Source organism: Cupressus sempervirens, chromosome 4, assembly GCF_028749045.1.
Source record: "Cupressus sempervirens isolate cs-2001-9-10 chromosome 4, ASM2874904v1, whole genome shotgun sequence".
NCBI lineage: Eukaryota > Viridiplantae > Streptophyta > Pinopsida > Cupressales > Cupressaceae > Cupressus > Cupressus sempervirens.
Genome location: NC_143121.1, coordinates 854,121,012 through 854,148,728, shown reverse-complemented (window position 1 = coordinate 854,148,728; position 27,717 = coordinate 854,121,012). Strand labels below are relative to the sequence as shown.

The 27,717-nt window shown below is 36.7% G+C and overlaps 3 protein-coding genes across 3 annotated transcripts in view; 1 reads left to right on the top strand and 2 right to left on the bottom strand.

Moving 5' to 3' along the window:
- Window positions 1-27,717, bottom strand: part of LOC149564071 (inosine-5'-monophosphate dehydrogenase-like) — a 46,120-nt gene that overhangs the window by 11,459 nt on the left and 6,944 nt on the right. Inside the window, exons 2-3 of the mRNA XM_089827164.1 lie at window positions 26,906-27,084; window positions 26,439-26,636 (exon numbers count right to left, since the gene is read on the bottom strand). Of these exons, the coding sequence (XP_089683290.1) occupies window positions 26,439-26,636; window positions 26,906-27,084 (377 nt within the window). The remainder of the gene's footprint in view (window positions 1-26,438; window positions 26,637-26,905; window positions 27,085-27,717) is intronic.
- Window positions 13,499-18,604, top strand: LOC149564073 (uncharacterized). The gene is made up of 5 exons (XM_089824211.1): window positions 13,499-15,130; window positions 15,253-15,651; window positions 15,778-15,876; window positions 18,375-18,422; window positions 18,509-18,604. Exons 1-5 carry the CDS (start codon window positions 14,909-14,911, stop codon window positions 18,602-18,604), a joined length of 864 nt encoding a protein of 287 aa, XP_089680337.1. The 5' UTR covers window positions 13,499-14,908.
- Window positions 20,698-26,395, bottom strand: LOC149564072 (uncharacterized). Its single transcript, XM_089827163.1, has 7 exons — window positions 24,175-26,395; window positions 23,328-24,015; window positions 22,957-23,139; window positions 22,676-22,829; window positions 22,137-22,537; window positions 21,583-21,982; window positions 20,698-21,464 (listed from the first exon to the last, which is right to left on the bottom strand). Exons 5-7 carry the CDS (start codon window positions 22,524-22,526, stop codon window positions 21,421-21,423), a joined length of 834 nt encoding a protein of 277 aa, XP_089683289.1. The 5' UTR covers window positions 22,527-22,537; window positions 22,676-22,829; window positions 22,957-23,139; window positions 23,328-24,015; window positions 24,175-26,395; the 3' UTR covers window positions 20,698-21,420.

The following is a 27,717-nucleotide window of genomic DNA, read 5'->3' as shown; positions in this document are numbered from 1 at the left end:
AATGAAATACACATCAAAAGACATCATTGACAAGAGATAACTGATAAGTATAAAAGAAGTCAGAATAATTCATGAATATCGGCTTCTTGGTACAGGCATCATTTGATACATATTTAGATAACAAATATTTTATGATAATTCTTGTTTAAATTTCAGAATATAATAAGTGTTAATGTTTTTATAGTTCAGTCGGATAAAACTCATTGCAGCTATTTGTATATATACATATATACTAAGTCACAAGGTTCGAATTCAAATTCGAGTTTGTCAATCACAAAATTCTGATGAAATTTGGAGAGGGTAAAAAATTCAGAAAAAAATTGACATAAATTTAACTTATATAAATTTATTTATTTTAAAATATAAGTAATATATCTACAAAATTATCAAAGTAGTTTTGACATTGCTAAATAATGAAACTAAATAACCCAATATTATTTTAAAATAAAATAAAATTTTCATAAATAACAATATTATATTAAATATCATAAAATTCAGATGAAGTTTGAAAAGGGTAAAAGTTTGCTGAATTTTGAACTTTGTGGATGAAATTCAGTGTATCCTGTGACTTAGCATATATATAAATACTATCATTATGCAATTAATTGAATATATATATAAATTCAATTAATTGCATAATGATAATATGTATAAATGGTTGATTGAATATGGTTGATTGCATGATAATAATTATTGAGCGATTACTTAAATCATTTATTTGGTGACTAACCGTTTTAATTAGTATCGTGGAAATCACGACCACAATGGGTCATGACTCCACGGTGGAGTCACTTCCCATCACAGCACATGACTCCATGCCCATGTAGACATCAGCAGTTTTTTGTTTCTGTAGACCGTTTGTGGAGTCACGACCCATCGCAGCACATGACTCCATGCCCGTGTAGACTAGCAGTTTTTGTTTCTGTGGACCATTTTCTTAGTGACTTGAGATTTTGGAGCTACAATTTGAGTGAAGAGAAGACGGATGATAATTTTTGTTGTAGCTGCTTCTCGTTGGATGTTTCTTCATCCAGAGAGTGTTTTTGTTGTTTTTTTGGTATTGGCTGAGCACAGTGTTGATTACTGTCAAGCATGCTCGTTTGAAAAACTGAGGGGCTTAAGGACTCATATGATATTGTATTTGGAGCCTGCGAATTGGATGGGCCACAACAGATATATTAACGGTCTTCTTAATAAGCTAAATGATGCACGGACGAGTTACACTCTCTATAGTGAGCCCCCCCGTTCCCTCTATTTTAGAACATATTACCATTCGGCAACCACTCAGTGCAAGCATTTGAGATCAGTCAGAGACAACATCCCCCATTGAAGAATATTAATATTAGACACAATTTACCCCAATATTCAGACATACAGATAAGGTTATATCAGAGACGGCATGCATATCTGCATATTATCAATGGTAAACCAGACACAACAAGCAGTTAAACTCATGTCAAACCAATTGTATCTGAGCACTCCAAGCTGGCTCACCATATGCAGACGAATAGTTAAAACAAAAGAACAAGTACAGGTGGTGTACGAATAAGTTAGGGCTGAATACATTCAAAGTGGGATTGGGCAAGTACACCATTAATTATGGAGAACCTTAACATGTATCAAAACAGAGGTTTAAGGTGATATGGAGGTAAGGTCGTGGGCACCAACCCAACTAAGTAGGTATAAAGATATGTTTTGGAATTTTACTAAATATTTATTTCTATATCAATATCATATGGGATAATTATAGTTGAAAATATATATGTTCAAAGTATATATATTCAAATTAGATATTTATCTATATTATATTGAAATAATATTATATATTATTATCCATCATCCTTGAGTATTATATTAGTCTCTCTTATTTTTTATTTCAGTACATACTATAAGAGCTATTTGCCTTGATCTTTTCCTTTCACTCAAAGGATATTCTTGCAAGCAAAGGAAGATTGATATCAGATTCAGCGGGAGTCCGACACTTCATCAGGCAACATTGGATGAGGAGCTCAAAAAATTGATGTTCAAAGGGAGTCTGAAAATCCATGTGTGACTGCAGGATTTTGATGGGCCTACTCCCTATGTACATCATGAGGAAGTGACAATTTCCAAATAATTATCACTTGTATCTGTAAAAGTTATTGAAAGGTGACAATCTTACAATAACTTAACCTTTTATCATGATGGATATCTTATGATGTATAAGCAGATCATGATAGATGATAACTTGCATGGTTGATTAACTTCCTTAAATAGACTATGGCCTTCTATTGTGATGGACATCTCATGTTGTGTAAGAAGATCATGATAGATGATAACTTGCATGGTGGATTAAGTTCCTTAACCATACCATGAATGTTCCTATGGTAAGTATGATTGAGGATATGTGTGCACATAGTGTCACATACCTTATGAACGTTTTTTAGTACTTTGTGAATGTCATGCAACTTGATGTCCAGGAAGCCATTACTCAAAGTACTTGGTGAATATCTTGCCACTCGACATTCAAGAGGCCATTACTCATTACTCATTACTCAAAGTACTTGGTGAATGTCATGTGACTTGACATTTAGGAGGTCATTACTATATCATGGGAGGATATCTAAATGGTTGATATCTTCTGATCAAAGATATTCTTTAAAATTTGTCATTCCTGATATTACATTGAGGTAATATCTATTCATGTGTTTATCCTTCTTAACTAAGAGAGTGTGTTAATGTTTTTATAGTTCAGTCAGATAAAACTCATTGCTGATATTTATTTATATACATATAAAATAAATATTATAATTATGTAATAAATTGAATTGAGGTGTGTGTGTGTGTGTGTGATCATCATTAGGCAAATTACATTGAATATGGTCGATTGAATGATAATAATTATTGAGCAATTAATTAAGTCATTTCTTTGTTGGTGACCGACTGCTTTAATTAGTGTCATGGAGGTCGTGACTCCATGGTGGAGTCACTTCCCATCGTGGAACGTGACTCCACGCCCATGTATTTATGTGGGTTGACGACCTCCTTAAGACATACCACGAACACATGATAAATAGTATTCAAAGGAAATTGTCTGCAGCAGGTTTAATACCATCTTCAGTATTCAAGATGTTATCAACGTAGAACAAATAAATATCATCTCTGATCCTAACAATAAGTGATAACTTCAGACTTATAAGCATTTGTAAAGCAATATTCTAATATGCAAGCTGAAATCATCTGATTTACTAAACTGATTTTCCAATTATAGTTATGTTGATGGTATAACAATTTAATATAAAGAACATAAAAGATATTATGTACCTGACTGTTGAAACTAATAATGGAAAGGAAAGTGAGGTGATTACTATTGGGAGAACAGTGATATCACCTTCTAAGCACCTCACCTCATGGTTGTAACCAGGGAGTGTCCATGGGGCCAAATGGAGACAAAGTAACTGCTTTTAGGCTTAAGCATAGACTTTTGGGGCACCTTGCTGTAAATGATGCCCATGGTCCTTACCAGCAGAATATTCTCATAAGAGACCACACATGAGCTGCTTAAACCACATTGGAAGACCAAGAAGTGGTTGGTGCAGCAATCATACACTTCTTTTATGCAAATGGAATATTGTTTAATGTTACTTGCTAACCTTTCTATGGAGAGATGGTGCAAGCTATCAGTATGGACCAGCTGGGCATAAATGATCTAGGCATTAGAAGTTTAAATCAAGGTTGCATGGGTACTCGTACCCACACCCCTGGTACTTGTACCCACGTACCCAAGTACCGGGTACACGTATCCCACGTACCGGGTACTCGGTGGAGAGCATCATAGCTAAGGACCTTGATTAAGATTCTGATTTTATTTTTTTTGGTTTTTTTTTTTTTGTATTAGCTTGTTGTTTATCAAACTTAATTCAATACCAAATCAGTTTGAAACTTTGATACTCATTAACAATAAACTTTATCACTGTTCAAGTCATAAGTTTATCATTTGCAATATGTCATTGTCATATGATTTAGGATCTTCTTGTTCATGTTTAAAGTCTGCCTTCTTTGTTATGCATCTAAGCATTTATCATGTATTATTATTTCAAACATATAGCAAATCTGAAACTGAAAACAATACATTACATTTGCAAACTTTATCACTGTTCTTGTTTTGAAAAACCATTGTCATGACTCATAATTTCAGATTTTTTATAAATATAAAAGTATAATTTTAAAATAAGTTTGACATACCCATGTACCTCTGTCCCCTATTATGAAAAATACTTTAAACATTAAACATTCAGCAGTAGCATATGTGTATATATATATATGTTATAATTTGACTTCTGGCTCATATTTTCAAATTTCTTGTTTTGAATGCTCAATGTCATGACTCATGACATATATTTTGATTTATATATTTTTTATAAAATATTAATTATATAGAAAAAAATTAGGCATACACACATACCCCCATCCCCTATTTTGAAAAATATGCGTACCCGTAGCCATGTACCCGTGCAACCTTGGAAATTTCCCTCTAATTTAATTAATGAAGAAAAAATCATAGTTTCCGAAACGAGGGGACAGGGGCCTTGATTTGGGTAAGGCGTGGGGATGGCAACAGGGGACTGGGGATGGCAGGGGGAGCAAGGGTGTATATACTATACATATGGTACTTAAAGTGCTAGTTACGAAAAGATGTACTACAATTTTACAATATAAGATATAAAGATGTAAAAAACTTAAACATTGAACATTGCATTTAAGTTTTAAACTGGAACATCATGATTCATGATCAAATGACAAACAATGAACATTGAACATCAACAAATAAAAGAGTGTCAAATTATATAATTTTAAATTTATAATATATATATCAGTCTTCAGATATAGAAATGCAAATGTGAATTAAAATGATGAATAGAAGGCTTTCGAACAAAGTAGGAGGAAGGAATAGGCCCTACATCACATTATAACAAAAATAAAACCAAAAAATATTAAAATAATGCCTTATTTTTTATTTTTTTTAAGTCCCCCATCTTGTTGCCGCAGGAGACTTCCTAGCGTCCTCCTTCATGTGCCCCCACACCCACAGGGGGCATAGAGTCATCTCGGAGATGTCTCGTCGTCTCCGGCGTAGGTGGCACTTTGAGTGGCACCACCCAAGATGCCATCCACTTGTCTCGAGTACAGCCCGATTTTGGTGGGGGGACGCGTCCCCATGTTACACTAGAAAAAATTGATTAGAGAAACATGTGAGCAATAGAAGGATGCAATATTGTGATAGATGGGTGGACAAATGCTAGGAATCATCTACTAATTGATACCATAGTAAAATGCAGCAAAAGTCCTTATTTTTTGAAGGAAATAGAATTTTTAGGGCAAGAAAAAAATGCAAAGTTTCTTCATGATCAGCTATGTGATGAAATTAAGGAGGTGGATGCACCACATATAGTTCAAGTTCTCACTAATCTTGCTCCTATTTGTAAAGTGATAGATATGTTGGATAATGCACTCAAAGATATTGCCAAGTTTCACTAGATTTCTAATCTCATAGAAAAAGGCAGAAAAGTACAAATGTTCATATGCAATCATCACCACACAAGTCATTAATTAAAAATTTGCCATTGTGAAACTTCTCGAACTTGCCGATACATGGTTTGCATCTTATTTTATTCTTCTCTGCCATCTTTTAAAGGGCAAAGAAGCTTTGCCTTCCACGATAGTTACTGATGCACGAGCAACTTGGGGACAATCTACATCAGATACTGCAAGGCAAGATGTATGGTGCTTGATAATCGCCGTTGGGCTGATCTTAAATTTGTTGGGGAATTTATTAGGCCCATATGTGAGGTGACCAAATTTGCAAATTCGGAGAAGCCATGTCTAGAAGAAATTTATGAGGTTCCATGGGTGAATGAGTCAAGAAAAATAACAGATGCATGAGATCTTTCTTTATATCCTTGGATCGAAAAAAAGCTATATAAAAGATGAAACAAAAGTTAGCATACCTCTTCATTGTGTTGCCTATGCCTTAAATCCTAGGTGGTATAACATACAAGAGACATATAAGAGGGTTCCATATGACGATAGAGAGGTAATGAAGGGATTCCAGGCTGCAATAAAAAGATTAATCGCTGAGGTGATGATGCTTCAATTATGAGGCCTCGGCTGAATAAGTTTTCACATGGGCACGGTTATAATTCTTCCATGGAAGCTTTATATGATATGCAAGAAAAGAAAGAGCTTATATAGAGTGGGGGTGAAGCCATGAAGGTGAAACCCTTGAACTAGAATAATTTGCAATAAGATTGCTCTCACAAGTGGTCAGCTCTCGATATTGTGATGGAAATTAAAGTACTCATGGTTTAATTCATTCACTAAAGGGGAATTGATTAAGGTCAAAGAAACCAGATAAAACCAAGTGTGCATTCATAGTTCACTTTCTCCTCTGTCGTGTAGATCCTAGGTATGTGAAGAGTCCTTCAGCAGGTTCTACCTAATGGAGAAATAGCAGCTATGGTGGCTGATGCAGTTGACACAGATGGCCTCAATAATTTATCTCCAGTCCTACTGCCAGCAGAGGAACCTGAGTTTGAAAGTGATGAGTATCTTTATAGAGCATCATAGCTAAGGACTTTGATATGGATGATGAAAACATAGAAATGTAGATGGGCAATTTCTGATTTTTCTTTTTTGTCTGCATATCAGTCTATCAATCTATTAAGCTTTCTAAATTTCAATATGTAACGAGAATTTATTTATAATATCAACTATGTAGTGTGAATTGTGAACTCTTTGACACAATGACATTTGACATCTGCGTATTTAATCTTTTAAGGTTAACATTTAACACTGTTTGTGTTTTGAAAGATATCCATCTGACATTTTCTGGAAATTATTAAATTATTCAATTACTAGGCACGGGGGTCAAGGGTTGGGTATTGGTGTGGGTTCAGACCGGGTCCAGGTCTAATCTGGGTGCAGCCTTGGGTTTGGCAGCGTAAGTCTATTGTCTCTGCAGGTTCCAAAGTAGCTGGCAAGGTGTACATTTGGAATTGTCTGTTTGTGCCTCCAAAACTCATGAAGCATCTGTGCAGCAGCATCCTCACTCTTCTGAAGGTGATCATTATTGTATCCCTTGTAGTTCTGGCATATATTTAACTAACCTATATATTAATACCTATGTTACCCCAGGTTTCCAGGACGGGGGGACGTGGGGACGGGGGAACAGGTTTCCGGGACAGATTTTTTTTTCTCGGAGTAGGGGACAGCAGTGGGAACAGCTATATAAAAAGTAGGGAAAATTTAAAATATACAGGGAAATTTTAAATATTCATATAAAAACATGGATAACACATGCTTATATAAATTATACAACCTTAACATATAATATTTTTGTTAAATAATTTAACTTTAGAGTTCACATGAGAGCGGAAATGAAACAAATTATCAAAACTGAAACATTAATTTTATGGGACAGCCAAGGGAAAGGTTTCTAGAAGTTTCCGAGTTTCCGAGACGGGGGGACGTGGGGACGGGGTCAATTTTTGCCGGAAACGTGTCCCCGAGTAACATAGATTAATACATACTATGTATGTAAAATATAAAATATAAGTAAATACTAAAGATATTACGTATTAGTATATAGTCTTATTAAATACATTATATGTGTGTGTGTATGTGCGTGCATGCGTGCGTGTGCGTGTGTGTGCATGCGTGGGTGTGTGTGTGTGCGTGTGTGCATGCGTGTGTGTTTGTGTGTCTATGTCTGTGTGTGTCTGTGTGTGTGTTTGTGTGTGTCTGTGTGTGTGTTTGTGTGTGTGTGTCTGTGTGTGTGATCACAAGTGGTCAATGGAAGAAGTTTTCACATGGGCATGGTAATAATTCTTGCATGGGCGGCAAAAGGAAGACCTTATTTAGTGGGGGTGGAACCATGAAGGTGAAACCCTTGAATTGCAATCATTTGCAATAAGATTGCTCTTACAAGTGGTCATCTCTTCATATAGTAAGAGAAATTAAAGTACTTATGGATTTATTCATTCACCAAAGAGGAACTGATTAGGGTCAAAGAAACTAGATAACCTAGTGTACATTCATAACTCACCTTGTCTTCTCTCTCATGTAGATCCTAGGTAGACAGATGGTTCATCAGGAAAATGCTACCAAGTTCTACCTAATAGAGAAATAGCAGCTATGTTGGGTGAAGCAGTTGAAGCAGATGGTCTTAATAATTTATCTCCAGTTCTACTACCAGTTCAGGAACCTGAGTTTGAATGTGATATCTAGAGAGCATCATAGTTCAGGACTTTGATATGGCTGATCAAAACATAGAAACGAGGATGGGTGATTTCTGTTTGTTCTTTTTCCTTTGTTTATCAGTCTATCAATCTATCAAGATTTCTGAGTTTCAATATATAACGAGAACCTAATTATAATATCAGATGTGTGAATTGTGAACTTGTTGACATGAAGGCAATTTAAATGTGTATTTAAGCTTAAGGTTAGAATTTATCATTGTTTGTGTTTTGAAAGTTCTGCGTCATGATATTTTATGGAAATTATTAAATTACTCAATTACCAGGCACAGGGGTCAGAAGCTGGGCGTTGGTGAAGGTTCAGCCCAGCTCTGGATCTGGTCTGGGTGCAGCCTTGGGTTCACACTGGATTCAGAAGCATAAGTATATTGTCTCTGCAGGTTCCAAAGTAGCTGGCCAGGTCTACATTTGAAATTGTCTGTGTCTGTGCCTCCCAAACTTGTGCAGCATCTTCCTCACTCCTCTGACAGTGATCATTATTTTATTCCTTTTAGCTGTAGCATATATTTAACAAACTATATAATAATGCATAATATGTATGTAATTTATTATAAATATATATTCATTATGTTATTACATACTTATGAGTAATATAAGTAATATATATTATGTATTAATATATATATATTATGTGTTAATATATAGTTTTATTAAATATAATATATATATATAGATAGATATATTTATATAGATAGATAGATAGATAGATATAGATATCTATCTAACTATATAGATAGATAGATATAAACACACAGACATATATATTCCACAGCTTATAATTTGTTCACCAAATATCTCTAATCATATAATGTGAGGTCTTTTATTGGCAACTATGGATTTATGAGTATCTTCTTTTTATATTTATAAGTTAAAGTTCTGATAATGGAACATGTATATGAAACTTTATAAATTATATATCAATATGCATGTGTGTGTGGACAAACCCAAACCCAAGGAAAACCTGCCGAAACCCAGTATCCATACCTGAACCAGAACCTAAATCAGCAACTTAGTTAACTTTATTATAAGATGGCATCTCAAGTACCCTCATCTCATATTTTGAAAAATAGTCCTACCGGTACTGCTACCAATCTCCCATACCAGTATCAGCACCAGTCTCCTGGCAGACTTGCTTTTTATCCAGAGTGTGTTTTCAATGGTGGGGGACCTATGGACAACCCAACCTACTGTTAAAGGTATAAGATCACTGCAAATGTAATAGCACTGCATTTTTCTTTTGATATGTGTGTTCCAAGTACAAATTTGAATGAATATATATATAGATAGATAGATAGATAGATAGATAGAAGTAGAGGAGACATATGAGACATGTCTCTATGGTAATTTGTAAGTTAATAACCATTTTGACAATATAAACATATCTATGTAAGTACATATATGAGAGTTTATCTAATTGATGATTAACCAATAACCATAGAATGATTATCTCTATGGTCAATTCAATCCGACTGAATCTACAACATTAACACCCTCTTGGCTAGGGAGGATTGTTATAGAACACATTATGCTCTCAAGCATATAGAGAGATGTAATCTCAATAAGATATACTTGGAATGACATATTTGAGGATATCAACATATATCCATCAAAATAGATATAGATGTTATCTTTCAATATCATCCGAAGTATGATTCAACAAGGAATATCAACCATATGATATTCATCATACTTATATTCTCTTTGTATGTGCACTAGCATCAAGTCCATGATGTCTACCAAGAGAATACGTAATACCCTAGAGGGATATATGTTATTTGATCTCCGAGACAGCAACTTAAGGTAGTCCAGCAGAATAACAAGTGGCTATCATGATCTTTGGGACAGCAACTAAGTGTAGTCCGTCATGAATAGCAGACAGGTTGTCATGACCTCCGAGACAGCAACTTAATGTAGTCCATCATGACTGGTATTATCATGACCTTTAGAACAGCAACTCAATGTAGTCCATAATAACAAGTCAAGCTATTGTGAAGATCATCACCTAACAACTACGACCATAATCAAACATCGATGAAAGATCATCACCTGTCATGATGTTTTTCAACAAAATCATGTAGTAACTAACATGATATCCACCATGACCCATGTCAGAGGGTGGATCCACCATAGCTGCTCCTGGAGTGTGGAACAAGGGCTTTCACCTCAAACTTCTCTCACAGAGAAGAATGAATTACAAGGAATTTCACCTCGAACTTCTTCCTCATTAAGCAAATCTCAATCTATTGACTTTTTAATCCAAGATTGCTAGTTAGACTCCTTCTGAAACACAATGTCCAAGATCCTCCAATGTCAATTGAAGTAGATTCTCTAGTTACTCACTCTTGAATTACTGTCATAGGATCATCTGAACGACCAATTTTTCTCTTAAAACAAAATTCCATCGCCATCTACTCCCTCTTGATGGAAGAGCCCCCTATCTTGTCTTTATTTCATAGTTCTATATATTATCACTCAACAACATTCATAATGCATCAGTCTTCCTTTCCTGCAAGGTCGTCTTTAGGGACCAATGAAAAAAACACGACAAATAGCTTTTATAGTACATATAGGAATACATATAAGAGATAAAAGTAGTACTCAAATAACAACGAAAATACTTATCTCATTATTTAGGAGTAATCAGGAAAAAAAATTCAGCTCTGACCAACATTAACGATCAAAGCCATCTCCATTTGTCATTCAAGAGTGATTGAACCAGAACCTCTGATTATAAAGGATGTGTCAAATGCCGTGAGCCTTAAGAGGTTCTCAAAATCAATTTCGGTCCACTCTAATATATGCTCAACTAAGAATTTACTTTGTATGCTTGTGATATTCATCTTTTACTTTGCACAATCGGAGGCTTGAATATTTGTGGGATCTCTAGAAATCAATAATGTTCAATAGCTAGACGAAGGAACCAAAAAGAAGACTAATCTCAATCATGTTAACAAAACATGTCAAGCAATAGTCAGCAATAACCCAAGGCAACGATGCTAATCTTTTGCTTGTATATAGTAAATAACTCAAACTAGTAATATGCCATTGTCTTCGAATGGATAGATTCCAAGTATCTGGAAAATAATATTCACACATGGGTAATCTCTAGAATATTACCATCAAATATTGTTTGTACTTCTGTAGTGCCTCTCGTGTTTGCAATCTATACCTTGTTTATTTTGATTCGAGAGATACTTGTTACTCTTGTTATATTTCATTTGAGATGACCTAAGGGTCGGATGTCATACCTTGATTTCAGTATCATAGGTGTTATACTACTATGTTGTTTAATTTATCATATTCGCATGATGATGCCATTTTGAGATGACAGTAGGTCTATGATGATATTTGGTTATCTAGTATTTTGGAATTATTTTTTATTCTGTTATGTGATGGATTTTATGCTATGGATATTTACGCCATTCTTGTTTCAGTATGCTTTATGCGAACATAAGTGATGTAAATGGTTAAATTGGATATTTAATGCATTTATTGCTTTGGCTATGATATTATATGCAATTGCACTTGATCATGTGTTTTAGTGTGCAGGAATTATATCCCTGGTGATGGCACATGGAGTGAGTGATTCAGCTATTCATATTTTACCAATGTCATCCTTGTATGGTCGTCGTATCTCAATTAAATGTTTAATTAAAACTTTTGGTGATTATTAAATCTGAACTCATTTGCATTACGTGACTAGACCTATGAGCAAGTCTATGCATTTAGAGGTTTGCATTGTCACGAGAGTTGTAAAGGTAATTTTTGTGATTTTGGGTTTTCAGGCTTTAAATTTTATTGAATTTAATTTCTGGCAGCTTTTCCATAGATAAATTTTTATTTCTAAGAATAGTCTGTTTTCATTTGGGTCGATTTGGAGTCTAGCTAGTCTAACTGGTTATTTGCCCTAATTGATTATTCACTCGAAAAGTGAATAAGTATTGAAAGAGGAATTTAATTCCTCACTTCTCACTTTTGCAATTTACAAAATTGAGAGTTTTTTTCTAAAATCCTTCTCTGGAGGATCACATTTTTGTTTGTTGTGAGAGTTGTCGGCGTGGGATCTTCACGAGGTTAGTCTCGTTGGGTCCAACTCGGGGAGACCTTGCTTTGCCGTGATTTCCAACAGTTTCAACGAGTGATTTATTTTATTGTGTCGTTTCCTGTTTCAACCCCTTTTGTTGTCAAGTAGGGCTCTCTCGTTTTCTTGTTTCAGCTCAGTTTTTGTACCCATTTCTGGTAGTTGTTTGTTTGGAGGTTGAAAACTAGTGTTCCCCTCCGTTTCTGTTTCCAAGTTCTACCCGGTTGGTCGGGTATGAACGTTTTCCCTTTTTTTGGTATGAGGGTTTGGGGTTTCGCGACATTATGTTGGCCATTTTTGCATACAGTGTCCGAACCCAAATTTTATTGGGTTTTTGAGGCTTTTGTGCCCTAAGACCAAATGGGTTTTAATTTCGAAATTTTCTAAGTTACCGAATTCGCACCCTGGAGCTCGGGTCCGAGTCCGGATTCATTCGGGTCCGGGTCCGGATCCAAGCCCGGGTCCGCGACCGGTCCGGGCAGGGTCCGCATTTTGGCCTGCGGGTCCTCCCGGGTCCGTGCAAGTTGGGTTTTTGAGGCTTTTGTGCCCTAAGACCAAATGGGTTTTAATTTCGAAATTTTCTAAGTTACCGAATTCGCACCCTGGAGCTCGGGTCCGAGTCCGGATTCATTCGGGTCCGGGTCCGGATCCAAGCCCGGGTCCGCGACCGGTCCGGGCAGGGTCCGCATTTTGGCCTGCGGGTCCTCCCGGGTCCGTGCAAGCACGGACCCGGGAGGACCCGCAGGCCAAAATGCGGACCCTGCCCGGACCGGTCGCGGACCCGGGCGAATCCGGGCGGACCCGCGGCAGGTGGGGCCAAAAAGTGGCCCAAAAAAGCAATAAAATAATGTTTTTTTCATTATTTTTTTTGCCAAACCCTAAAGTAAGGCCTATTAGATGCATTTCATTCATCTAATCTCTCATTTGCTTTGTCATTTTGCTCTCTCATTTTGGTGTGGCCATTTTGCAAGTTTGAAGAGAAGGTTTTAGAGATTATTTGTGGAGTTTCAAATCCTTCAAATAATCAATGTTGAGTGTTCCAGGTATGCATTTGATCCTTCCTTTTGCTTCTTTCATAGTTTGTTTTTAGTTTTTTAAATTTTTTATATTTATTGTTCTAAATTTTTATCAAGTTTTGTATAAGTTTTGAAATATTTTTTTAAATTTGTTTTTATAGATTGCAAGAATCCAAGAATGAGTAGTCAGGGTTCAGTGGGTGGGGTGGGATCCCAAAGATTTAAAATTGATAAAGGCTCTCCTTTGTGGAAGTATACAACAAGAATTGAGCAATGTGCTGGTGGGGGAGGGTATATATGGAAATGCAATTTTTGCCAAAACCAATATAGAAGCTCCTATTTTCGGGTTAAACATCATTTGATAGGTCCACCAGGTCAAGGGATTTCCATGTGTGAGGGGCCCCTAGAGGGAGGTAAAAAAGGGTTGTCAGCTCCTCAAATAGCAGGCATGTTAAAAGAACAAGAAGAGGCTGATAGGTTAGTGTCAAAGGTAAAAAAGGATAAGTCAAAGCAAATACCACCAACACCACCCTCTCAAACAATTAGTAAACCACATCCCTTCCTACCTACCCCATCTATGGATGAGGATGAAATAGAAACACCCGCATCCCGCAAGAGAGGCCCATTAGATACGGCATTTGAAAATGACAAGAGAGAAATTGCTGACATAAAGGTTGGGCGTTGCCTCATTACAAATGGTGTTTCATTCAATCTAGTGAGATCCCCTTATTGGAGAGAGATGGTGAAAGCAATAAATGATGCACCTCATGGTTACCAATCCCCTGGATATGAAAAGTTGAGAACCACCATATTGCATAAGGAGAGAAAGAATGTAGAAAACCTCCTCAAACCAATAAGAGATTCTTGGATCCAAACGGGGGTGAGCATTGTCTCTGATGGATGGAAAGATTGCAAAAACCGTCCATTAATAAATGTGATTGCTGTTTGCCCCAAGGGGGCAATGTTTTTGAAGGCGGTTGATTGTGAAGGGCAAGTAAAGGATGCAAATTTTATTGCCCAACTTCTCATTGAATCCATAGAGTCCATGGGAGTTGACAATGTTGTCCAAGTAATAACGGACAATGCTAAAGTTTGTAAGGCTGCAGTTGCTTTGGTAGAAGCACGATATGAGCATATCTTTTGGACACCATGCAATGTCCACACCTTGAACTTGGTGATGAAAACAATGGGCAGCCAAATTGAATGGATGAAAAATGTGTATGAGGAGGGTGAGCAGATCCAAATGTTTGTGACAAACCACCATATGTCACAAGCAATTTTCAGAACTTTCTCCCGCTTGGAATTATTGAAGGTAAATTTTCAACTTTATTTAGCTTCATTTATCATATTAATTTTTGTGTCATACTTTACAAAATTTAATACATATTCTTAAATTTTTGTGTTATCATATTAACTTACAATTTGAATTAACATGGTAATAGGTTGCTGAAACAAGGTTTGCTTCACACACAATCGTCCTTAGATGACTTGTGAGGGTGAAAGAGGCATTGGGTCAAATGGTTATTAGCAACAAATGGGGTGGATGGAAGCAAGCTGATACAGAAAAGGCCAAAACTGTAAAGGATTTGATCTTGAGTGATAATTTTTGGAATAGGGTGGAATATGCATTAGAACTCACCGAGCCCATCATGTCTATGCTTCGGTATGCCGACACGGATGAGCCTTGTTTGGGAAACATATATGATGCCATGGACTCTATGCTAGAAAGAATGAAATCAGTAAGTTTAAATTTTTATACAATACTTTATCCTTGTTTATTGAGAGATTTTGATTTTTGATTTTAATTAAGTTATTAACACTACATCAAGATAACTTACATGTACATCATTTGACATCCCAGGTCATTCAGAGGAGAGAGCAGGATCCTGATACCTTGTACACTAAGGTGGAGAAAATTGTTCTACATCGTTGGAACAAGATGACTACACCTTTGCACCTCTTGGCATATGCACTTTCTCCTAGATATTATAGCAGTGAGATACTTGCGATTCCTGGTAGAGTGGCACCATATAGAGATCCCGAAGTTGCTGCTGGGTATAAGAGGGCACTTAACAGGCTCTTTAGTGATCCTGATGTGGCATCAAATGTTAGGAGAGAGTTTGTTGATTTTGTCTCAAGCAAAAATGCAGAGCCTGATGCAATCAATGACCAAAGTAAATTGGATGCCATTGGATGGTGGTACTTACATGGGGAAAGTTACATGTACCTCCAACCTCTTGCCATTAAGATCTTGTCACAAGTATGTATTTAAGTTTTTTTTCCTTTTCTTATGGCTACTTAGCTTGTCGAATTAGCACTCTTAAATTCCTATTGTATTGTAAAATTACTTAGCTAATTTTTTAAAATTTGTTTGTTGTCTCTCTAGGTTGCAAGCTCTTCTGCTGCTGAGCGGAATTGGAGTACATTCTCCTTTATCCACTCAGTGAAGCGTAACCGGTTGGGTTCAAAGAAAGCAAAGGACTTGGTATTTATTCACAACAACTGGCGCCTCTTATCACGCAAGGATCCAGGATATAAGAAGGGACCAGAGAAGTTGTGGGATGTACTACCTGAGACTTCTAACTTGGATATGACTGTCCAAGATATATCTAGAATTGCCTTGCTAGATGTTGAGGAGGACGAGGAGGAGGATGTGGCTGCATCTGGGGCTAGTGGAACTGGTTTGGGTTCCAATGATGTGGAAAATGTCAATGATATAGATGAGGATGAAGCCATTGATCCCTCATATTTTGATGACCCATTTGACCCTTGAAGGGCATTTGCATCTTTGATAAACTATGTTTAAACATTTGTCATTGACTCATTGAGTCATTTATGATTTATCACTATGTTTCACAGTTTCAAACTTTATTAAGTCATAATTTATTATCTATCAATCTGATGAAGTAGTCTATGTTTTGAAATTCCATTTTGCATTTTAGTAATTCAATGTATGATTTTATTTACAACATTAGCATAGATTAATGAGTGAGTATTTAATGTTTATCTTTGACATTTGGCATTGATCAATAATCAAGTAACATTGATATATTCATACTATGGAATGACTTAGTTTTACTTTTACAACTATATGAGTTTATATTTTTTTTGCATATATATATATATATATATACACTAACGAACCCACCCACGAACCCAAATGGGGAAAAAAAAATTGCCCGAACCCACGAACCGAACCCCGAACCCGAACCCGTCCCCAAACCCGAATCGGCAACTTAGGAAATTTTCTAATTTTGAGGGTTTTTACCTCATTTTGCGTGTCGCCCTATTTTCTCAAGTTTTCTTGGCATGAGATTGGTTGTGGACCTAGATCATCCATTTGGATGTCAATCCGACTATTGTTGCACTTTTATGTTGCATTGGGATGTGTGTCACATTTGTCCTCCCAAGTCTATTTCGATTGAGTGTATTTTTGCATTGTGTTCTCATCTAGTCCTTGTGTTATGATCTTTGTGATGGTGGTGCACCACACATGAGCACGTGCACGTGCATTTGTTGGGTGACTTGCGAAGCCTAATCTTCTATGGTACTTCAGAAGTTATGATCATTGGGGTTGGGTTGGGAATATGCATGCCCACGGGCACTCATCGTTGGATGAGCATGGGTAGGGTAGGGTAGCATATGGAAGGGCTTTTATCTTGCAACTCGGCGGTTGGTAGAGAAAGTTTTAAGTAAGTGATAACTAAATAAAATACTAGGTGGTAATAAAATTTAAGATGATTAAAATGTGGATTGTGCGCCTTTTGTTGGGAAGTTGATGCTACCAATACTAGCTTAGGCTTGTGGATGCCAAGCGACTCTCCATGATGTCAGCACCTACATAATAGCCCATTGAGTGTTTAACCAAGACCTGTTGTACTTGCATTGTTTCGTGATCTTAATTTTAGTCATCATTACTGTCTAGCGTGAGCGTTAGCCATGGATGTTTTCTTTATGTGTTTGTGGTTGTATCATTATCTCCATCAACACGGCAGGAGTGGACCTACGAGTTTCATGTGATTGGGAGGCATAGCTACCTTCACCACTGCTGGGGACCGGTGTACAGAGAGGGTCTATTATCCGAGTGCGACCGTTGTTGGATGTTTTCACTTGGTACTTCAAGTTCTGGAGTATGCTTTCTTGTGATTTATGCTTTCATTGGAATGCTTGTATATCATGTTTAGATGATGTTAGTTTATTGACACATTCCCTTATTATGATGTTTAGCATATGATAGATGATGTTATCTGCTTAGTTGGAGTATCTATTGCTTTTGGTTTAGCATGTTAGATTTCTCGTTCTTATGATATTGTTACGCTTTAGCAGTGACGTCCTTATAAGATAGCTTCGACTCTCTAGTTGGCAATTTGGGATGTTACGTACGGGGGATGGCTAGAACCTTTGAGGTTTCATGATACTATTACGATTGGGAGGAACCGCATACTTAACGCTTTAGTAGTGACGTCCTTATAAGATAGCTTCGACTCTCTAGTTGGCAATTTGGGATGTTACGTACGGGGGATGGCTAGAACCTTTGAGGTTTCATGATGCTATTACGGTTGGGAGGAACCGCATACTTAGCTTGCTATTTCAGTTAATTGTGATGTTGCTTTCAGTTATTTCCTTCACTGCTATGTTAAATGGATAGATGCAATTTCCTTTTCATAGTTAATGTTCAAGTGTTTATGCCTCGACTATGGATCCAGTACTCCCCGATGTGGAAGTTCTGACTTCTTGTTTTATTCCCTTGTTTCCCGTGGAGCATTTCTTGTTGTTCCTAGGGCGACCATGCATCAACATTGGGCGATACTTTAAAGTGTTGCACGCCCAACAGAGAAATATCATGCGATCGCTGAGAGTATCACACGTATTAAGAAGAAATGTCATGCGATACTGGAAAGTATCGCACACATATTGGAGAAAAGTCGTAAGATATTGGAAAGTATCACACAGTGCTGAATTATTGTATCACCTGGGTTTTAGGGAAAACCTGTCTGGGCGGACAGCAGGCACTTTTCGGATTGTCCGAAAGTTTTTAGAAGTTGTTTTGACTACCCTCTTACGTGCACCTCAATACCTTAGAGTTGCATTTTGATTTCAAAATGTTTTGGCTTCAGATTCGTTTGTGTCCTTCCGTGGTTCGTTGTTGTTGGTCAGTACTGGCGTTTGAAGATTCGTTGGTGTGTGGATGTTTGTTTCGTCTTCCATTGTGATCTTTGTGATCCTCATATGTCATATGTCGTGTGCATCCATACTAGTTTTTAAAAAATATATATCTTGGCTTATATTTATCCTTTTTCCAAGGATCTCAAGGCGGGGCATTACAACTTCAGCATGCTTCACTAGATTGTACATAAGTCCCTTTAGTCCTAAATGCATTCATAATATTCTGTAAATCTGTGATAATATATAACACAACAAACCTATTTGTTGTCATATGATGTCTACCAACAATTATGTATATTATTTTCTATTTCCTTCTGATCTCCTTGCAATCAGTAAGTATCTTTTTCATTTCTTATTCTTCAATTTAATTGAGTGGTGGAGATTATGTCCAAAATTTTATTTCTGTGTCTAATTCCATTAACATATATGCCATGTGATTTGCTTTATATGTATATATGAAATTTCCCTTACATCTTGAAATATCGTAACAATGTTTCAACATGACGGTGAGATCCTCCTCCTATTATATTCAGGATTGTATATTTCCTGATATGTGCTTCTTTTATTTGATGTAAGTTTTATTATATTTGGTTGGGAATTGTGATACATGAATTGGTATTTTAAATATATATATTCAGATTCCATAATCTTGAGTGCAGACTTCTTTATATTGATGATGACTTCTCTGTTGTCATCGACCAAATTGTGAATCAGTGTGATTACATTACCACTGCCTTTGGTTAATATCTTAATCCTATGTAGATTTTGATAGGTTACTTATCTTCTTTTACAAGATATATTTCAGATTTCTTCCCAATGATGATGTATTCTTGCAAACCTATGCCATTGTCTCTAATGAAGCCACCGTATGAAGCTCTTGACCAATGTAATGGTCATTAAACAAGAATTATTATTTGTTTCTACGCTTCCCGATATCTTATTATCCATCCATCCTGATGAGAGACTAAATGTTTTCAACTCTAATATGTTGGGTGCTATAGTTATTTCTAATTTTATAATCCTTGGGATTATATGCAACTGATTAGGGCAAAGGGTGATTCAATCTAATTGAACAATTCTGAAAACATGGTATTTTGATTAGAGCGTTGACTCCGTTATATTGTGTCATTGCTGAATCTTTTGCTTCTCTTCCTTCTTTTCTTTCAATTATATCTTTCAAAATTCCTATCCTGTCGCCAAAATTCTATCTTAAATATTGTGGGAGTTTAGAGAGTTTATGATGTTTAAATCAGTGTAACGAGACTCGGACTCGGCTCAGACTCGGCAAGGGTAATATTGTGATGTGAATATCAGGATTTAACTGTGTGATTTTTGAGTCAAACTTGATGACCCATGTTTCATGAGTAGTGATTCAACATGAATCCATCTCTCGTGAGAATAAATGGAACACTTAGCACTCATTGGATTTAGGTGATGCTCACAGGGGTGAAGCACCGAGACTTCCCGGGAGGTCACCCATCCCAGTACTACTCCAGCTTGAGCGCGCTTAACTACAGAGTTTCCTCCACAGTTAATATTGTGTCATTGTAATATTGTGTCATTGCTGAATCTTTTGCTTCTCTTCCTTCTTTTCTTTCAATTATATCTTTCAAAATTCCTGTCCTGTCCCCAAAATTCTATCTTAAATATTGTGGGAGTTTAGAGAGTTTATGATGTTTAAATCAGTGTAACGAGACTCGGACTCGGCTCAGACTCGGCAAGGGTAACTTGACTCGTGACCCGGTTCGGCGATGACTCGGCGAAGTGAAAAAACCTCAAAATTTTGAGATTTTTTAAGATTTAAAGAACATTCCATGCACCCATTATTGAATAAAGCGTAAAGACACAATAACATCATTAAATAGAAGATAATTTGATCATAATGCACATGTCACATACTTAAAGTTAAAAACTTAAAACTTAAAAGTCAAACATCGATTACATATGTACAATACTACAAACTAAAAAGTTACAAACTTACAAAGGTAAATTGCTAAAAGTAAATAGTAAATACTATATTACTAGTAATTAAAGTCAAACTAAGACAAATCCATGCAAACCATCAAAATGTATATGTATTACCATTTATGCATTATGAAATCCAACACATCAAGATTCAATAGTCATCATCAAATTCAAATGTTCCAAATGTTGATCATATATTAAGTTACTGTTAAACTGTTAAACAAAAAGTTAAAACAAGACTATAAGTCTATAGCTATGGCTCCTAATCGGAGTCCTCATCCTCAGGCTCATCTTCATCCTCATCCTCATCCTCAGGCTCATCCTCATCGTCATCCTCATCATGATCGTCATCCTCATCCTCATCCCCAACCTCAACCTCAACCTCAACCTCAAGCTCAGGCTCACTATAATCTATAAAATGCCTCTTAGTAAGGCATCTAAGGTAGGTCCTAGATGTCTCAGTAGCCATAGCATCAGCTCATGAGGTGCCTCTAGGATCAACTGTACTCTCTGCCTCTGGCTCTGCCAATGTCTGTGAGGTGCCACTAGGAACAACTGGAGCTCTCTGGTCCTCTATTGCCATAGCCATAGCCTCAACCTGGCCCTCTCTATCTGCCTGGTCAAGCCACTGTAGGTCCTCATCATCAAAGACAGGATCAGTAGCCTCAGTGATCCAATCAAACTCTGGATCAACCTCCTCTAGAGTAATCGGAGAGGTGTCACTATCCAAAATCTCCCTGATCCTAATGCGCAGGTTGTAGTGCACAAAGACTAGACTATTCATTTTCTGCACAGACAACCTGTTACGCCTCTTCGAGTGGATGTGCTCGAACATGCTCCAGTTGCACTCACATCCAAAAGCGCTACTTGGCTGGCTCAAAATGCGGATGGCGATTTGCTAAAGGTTTTTGGTTGAAGGCCCAAACATTTGCCACCATCTATCTGAATTTTGAAAAAAGGAAAACAAAAAAATATTAGTCTCATTTCAAAATTTGAACTTTAAGTTTAAAGCTAGAAATTTAGAAACTAGATTGTATAAGGCTTAAGCTGCACTCTTTACCTGGCTGCAATTTTGTATGACCTTCTTTGCAAATTTGACTTGAAAAAATGGGCCCTGATGCATTATTATAGGCATCCATCTCAAGCAATATATATGTGGGATTAGAGGACATCTTCGATACCACTGTGTATAAGCCACTAAGAACCTCCTCATCTGCCTTGAAATCATCAAGGAAACGGTATGCCGGATTGAGGTAATAGGCTGCTGTGTGGATGGGCTTATGAAGTTGATTTTGCCATCTCCTATCAATTATGTCCCAAATAGGGCCATAGTTTTCCTCAACTCCTACATATTTGGCCTTAATAGTCTCCTTGACCCTATCCATGCCCTCATAAATGTAGCCCATAGAAGGCTTCTTGCCATCAGCAACTCGTAGGTGGGCTACAAGGGGCTCGGTGATCTACAAAACAATTAAACAAAAAAACAATTTAGTGAATGATGAAACTTTGCAAAGTTGCACAATGAAAATAAAACAAAAATATGTATGAGACAAATTAATTTATAAAATTTTAAGACTTAAGCTTTTAAAATTTAAAATTTAAATTTTAAATTACCTCCACAATCTTCGAACATGGCTCCCAAAAATTATCATCCTCATAAATGCATTTTGTTGCATCTATCCCTGTAGGGCTGTTCGCAAAGGAGAAGGAACTCCATTCTGGACCAACAAACATGCACCTCAACTCTAACCTTGAACTCAGCAAGGATTTTAGTGTGATAAAGTTAGAGGCAAATCTTGTGATACCAGGACGAGCCAACTCCTTTCCCTTCGTGTATTTCTTCATAGTGTTGAGGACCAAGGCATGATTATAGATGAACTTACAAAGATTTTTGGTCTTAGTAAAACATGATTTCACCCATACAAGCTTGCCATTATCCTCTAACATGAGGTCGATGCAATGGGCCGCACATGGAGTCCAAAAGATTTTTTGGTGTCTCTCCATCAATAGTTTTCCTGCAGCAATTTTAAATTAGTTAGTAAACAATGAGATTTTTTGATGTATTAAAAAACTTTTAATTTTCAAAATTTAATAAAAAACTAAAACAAGTTTTTTAGAAATAAAACTTAGAAAGTTAGAAGTTAAAATTTTACCTGCAGCAACATAATTAGCTGCATTATTTGGTCACCACTTGGACAACATTGTTTTCCCCCACCTCCCTTATGACCTCCTCAATAGTCTCACATAAGAATTTTGCATTTTTCACACATGAGGAAGCATCTATGGACCTCAAAAACATGGTGGATCCTGAAAGTGAAAATTAAACAAAATAATTATCATTCAAGAATCAATACTCAATAAAACAAAATTTTTGTTATTCAATAATAGTATACATTAAATTTTAGACTTCAAGAAGTAGAGCATGATGAATTACCTACGCTAGAAACAAAAAAATTTAGGAGGGTTCTAGACCTCCTATCTGTCCATCCATCTATCATGATGGTACACCCCTTTTGGCTCCAAATCTTTTTGTGGTCCTCCAACTCAAGTTTCATCTCCTCAACCATATCTAGCAAGAGGGGGCCACTCAACTCATCTTCAGTGGGGGCTTTGAACCCTACACCACAGATGTAAACTGCATCAATCATCCCTTGCCAATAAGGAAGTCCTATTACATTTATAAAAACATTTTAATTAGCATATTTCAAATTTTCAACATCAAGTTAAAAGTATAAAATTGAATATAAATTTTAAACTTAAAACGTAAAACAATCAAATATAAATGAAGTTGAAAATTTGAAGTACCTGGCTGCTATAAATGGAATGTCGCAGAAAAATCAAAACTTGCAAATTGCTCTTACTCCAGCTTCATGTATCTCCCTATTCCAGCCCATGCTCTCAAGTGAGGGTTGTGCACCAGGAGTGGCACGCGGTACAAAAAAGTTGTCCAACTTACTAGATTTTCTAACTCTAGGACAAAGAAGAGCAGCACTACTAGAAGGGACAGCAGCAGTAGCATCACTAGAAGTGCAAGGAATAGATGTAGAAAAAGCACGAGTAACAAAAGCACTAGGACGATAGGGGGGATGGGAAGAACCTTCTCCAACACAGCCTACTCACTCAGAAACATTTGCAGATGAGTGTGGAAGGGAACTAGAACCAATCAAAGCTAACTCTTCTAATTGTTTTTTTTTAAATTCTTTTTCTTGTTCATATTTTCCCAAGGCTACATAACAAAAACGTTGAGCCTCAACAATTGCAGCTCCACCAGGCTCAATATCATGACCACATAAGCCACCAATATGGTATTTTAATCTATTTATCCCCCCACTATTAATGGTTTTGCAAAATAGGCATTTTGTTTGACTTCTCTTTCTACCCGAAAATTCTATGGTGAACTTCCAACACTCATCTTTTTTGTTGCCTTTAGAGAGCTTGGGTTTTTTACCTCTAGAAGCCATTATGACTTAATTAAGGAAAAATGTAAAGGTTGCTGCAATAAGACATTTTAGACCAAATATTACCATTTCAGCATTGCATTTTATGAAGATCTAAAATAAAATAAAAACTCATAAACAAACCAAAAAAATAATGCAAAAAACCCATAAGCATAGACAAAAAAATCATCAAAATCTAAACAATCAAGTCTTACCTCTTTCAAATGTTTTGGGAAGTGTTGAGAAGAGCCCCTATAAACTCCTTGATGATCTAAATGCAAGCTCCAATGTCACAAATGCAAGCTTTTCTCCTCCTCCTTTCAGCTGGTTGCAAAACAAGAAAACTCTATTTCTCTTCTACCTCTCTCTCTCTTTCTTCTTTTCACTATAGACTGTTATGGGAGCCCTTTTAGGGTTATATGAGTGAGAAATGTAAAAAAAAAACATTAAAAAAACATGTAAAAAATTATATTTTAAAGGCCCGGTTTCAAGCCTGTCGCGGCCGAGTCAAGGAGGCTGGGTCACGCGAGTCACTGTGACTCGGCGAGGTCAGCGCGGCTCGCTGACTCGCATGACTCATGTGACTCGCCACGAGTCATGTTACCCTAGTTTAAATGCAAAAGAGACATGTCTCATAAATAAATTGCACCCTTCTTTTATAGCAGTCACATGTTTTAATATGCTTCCCATTATAGATTTAATTCTGATTGATGATATTAAATAACAACACTCAGCAACAACATTTCTTCATATTACCATCTCCTGATCCATTATGATTAAGGTAGGCAGAGTATGGTTGATGATGCAGCAACCTCTATTGAATTTGATGCCTTCCCGTGCTGGTTCTAAGCGAATCACCATTAGGTTTCCTGTATTGAGCTGTTTGTAATGCATAATTGTTGTGGATATATATTTGCTTGCACACTTATACTTGGAATTTCATCCACTAACAGCAGAAACTGGGTCAAGCACAAGGATCTGTTCGCATAGGTAGCAGACTTAATATTCTAGCTTTATATTAATCCCTGAGTAGTTTCGTATATACTGTCACCTTAGTAAACTTATGAGGTGATTTCTTTCATCTCCTAAAGTGCTGGCCAAGAGTGTTTGCTTTACAGCCTCCACAAATTGTTTAACAGATGGGGCTCGCATGCACGTGTGCTCTGCACCATTTATTATTCACAAAGCATTCTCTCCTGATCGAAAAAGTACAATACATCCATCAGCTCTCCTATATGTTGATAAATCTCTTATTCATAGAAATTAGAAAGGTGAAGTATATGTTTGATCTCGTATTTCTCTGCTAATTATATCTTCCGCCTTATATGTAATGAAATATTAAATGTTCTATGTTTCTTGATTTATATGTCGAATACACTTTATTCCCATATGCTGGCAGTTTTGATGTTTGACTGCTTTGTTCAAACTGCTGTCTAAAACATGTCTTTGCAAAGTAGTGACTGACATCACAATATATACTAAAGTAGTGACTGACATCACTATATATACTTGCCAGCTCAGTCGAATGTAGTATGATGCCTACTCAATATTCATAGGCAGACCAATCATGAGATGGGTGTCCTTCCTATCCTGTTATGCCCGGTCATACTCCACATAGAATGGTAGCATTGGTTTTACTGCCACCTTTGCTGACTGAAGAAACAATATATCGACTGAATTAATTTGCCCCATTCTCAGTGATGTCAGATCTCCATGGGATATTTCCATTTAATGCAACGTGAGTGCCAATACAAATAAACTGGATTATATGCATCCGATGGATCAAGCCAGTAAAGGCTGCTATCTTTTTTATAATATAGTTTTGGTTCCCTTTTGCCTGTCAATTTCGTGGTCTTCCTGTCCAATGAGTAGTTCCTATTTTAAATATGATGGTAAATGCAGGGAAACTTGTGCTCAAAGTCTGCCCTCATGTCTTTCTATTCAATTGCAGCCCAGCTCTGATACCATGTTAAAGGTATAATATCACTGCAAAAGTAATAGCACTGCCTTTTCCTTTTCGTATGTGTGTTCTAAGTGTGTGTGTATATATATATATATATAGACACACATAAGGAGAGAGAGAGAGAGAGGAGACATGTCTCTATGGTGATTTGTAAGTTAATAACCATTTAGACAATATTAACAATCATATAAACATATTTATGTATAAAAGTAAATATATGAGAGTTTGTCTAATTGAAGATTAACCAATAACTATAGAATGATTACCTCTAGGTCAATTCAATTGAACTGAAGCTACAATGTTAACATCTACACCAGTTAAAATGTCCACCATAATAGGGCTTTTTACTTTTTAGCCAATTTGAATTGAGCTTGGTAAATGTAGTTCCCAGTGAGAATGCTTACCAATTTAGCAAACAAATAATGGTGACAGTGTTTAAAGAATTAGCCTACAGAAAAATGAATCTAGATTCGACTATTGGCAAGAATGATAAAACAGCAAATGGCTTTGAATTGCCTGTCCTCTTCCAACAGCACAGACTTCTTGTGTGGTGCATATTGAACCTGATCCCATCCCAACTCTGAGTGCATCCGCCCCTGCGTCTAACAAATTCTTGGCCTGGTAGGCAGTGACCACATTTCCCGCAATTACATCCAATTCAGGATACGTCTTCTTGACATAAGCCAACATATCTCGCTGGTAAATGGAATCCCCCTGCGAGTGACAAACAAAATTAATGGCTAATCAATTGTTGAATCAGTTTGAAATGAACATTCAAAAATAAGGATTTGTCTAAATTTTAGGAGTTCGAAATTCAAAATTAAATCTTAAAGAAATTAACTGGGATCTAGTTCTGGGTGGATATGGAGCAAACAAGACCACTGGGTCGTTGGAAGCTAAAACGGAAGCTTGCCCAGTAGCATAATTCACCAATTCAAAATTAATATTTGTATGATTCTCTCGGATTCAGAAACTTCCCTTACCTGTGAGCTATCCAAAATAATGGCATTCACACCAGCATCCACGAGAAGCCTGAGTCTTTCCTTATCAGAGTCTCTTGTCCCAATTGCTGCCCCCACAAGTATCCTCCCATCAGCTCCAATAGAAGGACTCCCCAATGCAGGATTCCGCCTAATTCTTTCCATGTCATTCCTCGACAAAATGTCATGTCCCCAAATTTTTTGGTGACAGTTCGATTTAATTAATTTAATTAATGGTTGTCCAAGGACGACTAATTAATTATTTTAATTAAATAAATAATATTAAAAGATAACCTTGTATTTAATAAAGTGACTTGGAAAATATTTAATAAAGTCACTTGAGGGATAAGATCAAAAAGGTTCTAGAAGTCTCTGGAGAGGATGGAGGGAAAAGAATAAATAGGCACCCCGGGGCTCCATTCGAATCATGCAGTTGATTATCTCTCTTTGATTTTCAGGTTGTGATTCAATCACAGGTGCATTGTGGAACCTAGGGTTTCTGCAATTGTCACAGTTGGCCATTGAGAACGATAACTCTCAATTGGTGCGCAATTTTGAGGGTGTGAAATATCATCCGAATTATTGCAGATTGGAGGTGACATTCAGTCATTTCATCAGGGACAGAATCTGTGGGCTCAAGGCCAACAATTTCGGAGGATCTTTCTGAGGATTGATATTCAAAGATATAATATATTCATAAGGTTTACAGGATCAGTTGCAGCATTGAACAGATCTAGAAAAGAAGGCGAGTCTCCTAGTCAATCTTCCAACAACACTGCCATAAATCATTCAGGCCGACCTTAGTTGAAAGCGTA

Excerpts from the sequence above, each read along its gene's own strand:
- LOC149564073 (XM_089824211.1), top strand. The coding sequence starts at position 14,909 with ATGGTTATTAGCAACAAATGGGGTGGATGGAAGCAAGCTGATACAGAA. Across the intron at positions 15,877-18,374 it reads CAAAGAAAGCAAAGGACTTG|GGAAAACCTGTCTGGGCGGA; the intron begins GTATTTATTCAC and ends CCTGGGTTTTAG. Across the intron at positions 18,423-18,508 it reads ACTTTTCGGATTGTCCGAAA|ATTCGTTTGTGTCCTTCCGT; the intron begins GTTTTTAGAAGT and ends TTTTGGCTTCAG.
- LOC149564072 (XM_089827163.1), bottom strand. The coding sequence starts at position 22,526 with ATGGAGAGACACCAAAAAATCTTTTGGACTCCATGTGCGGCCCATTGC. Across the intron at positions 21,983-22,136 it reads CATGTTCGAAGATTGTGGAG|ATCACCGAGCCCCTTGTAGC; the intron begins GTAATTTAAAAT and ends ATTGTTTTGTAG. Across the intron at positions 21,465-21,582 it reads TCATACAAAATTGCAGCCAG|ATAGATGGTGGCAAATGTTT; the intron begins GTAAAGAGTGCA and ends TTCAAAATTCAG.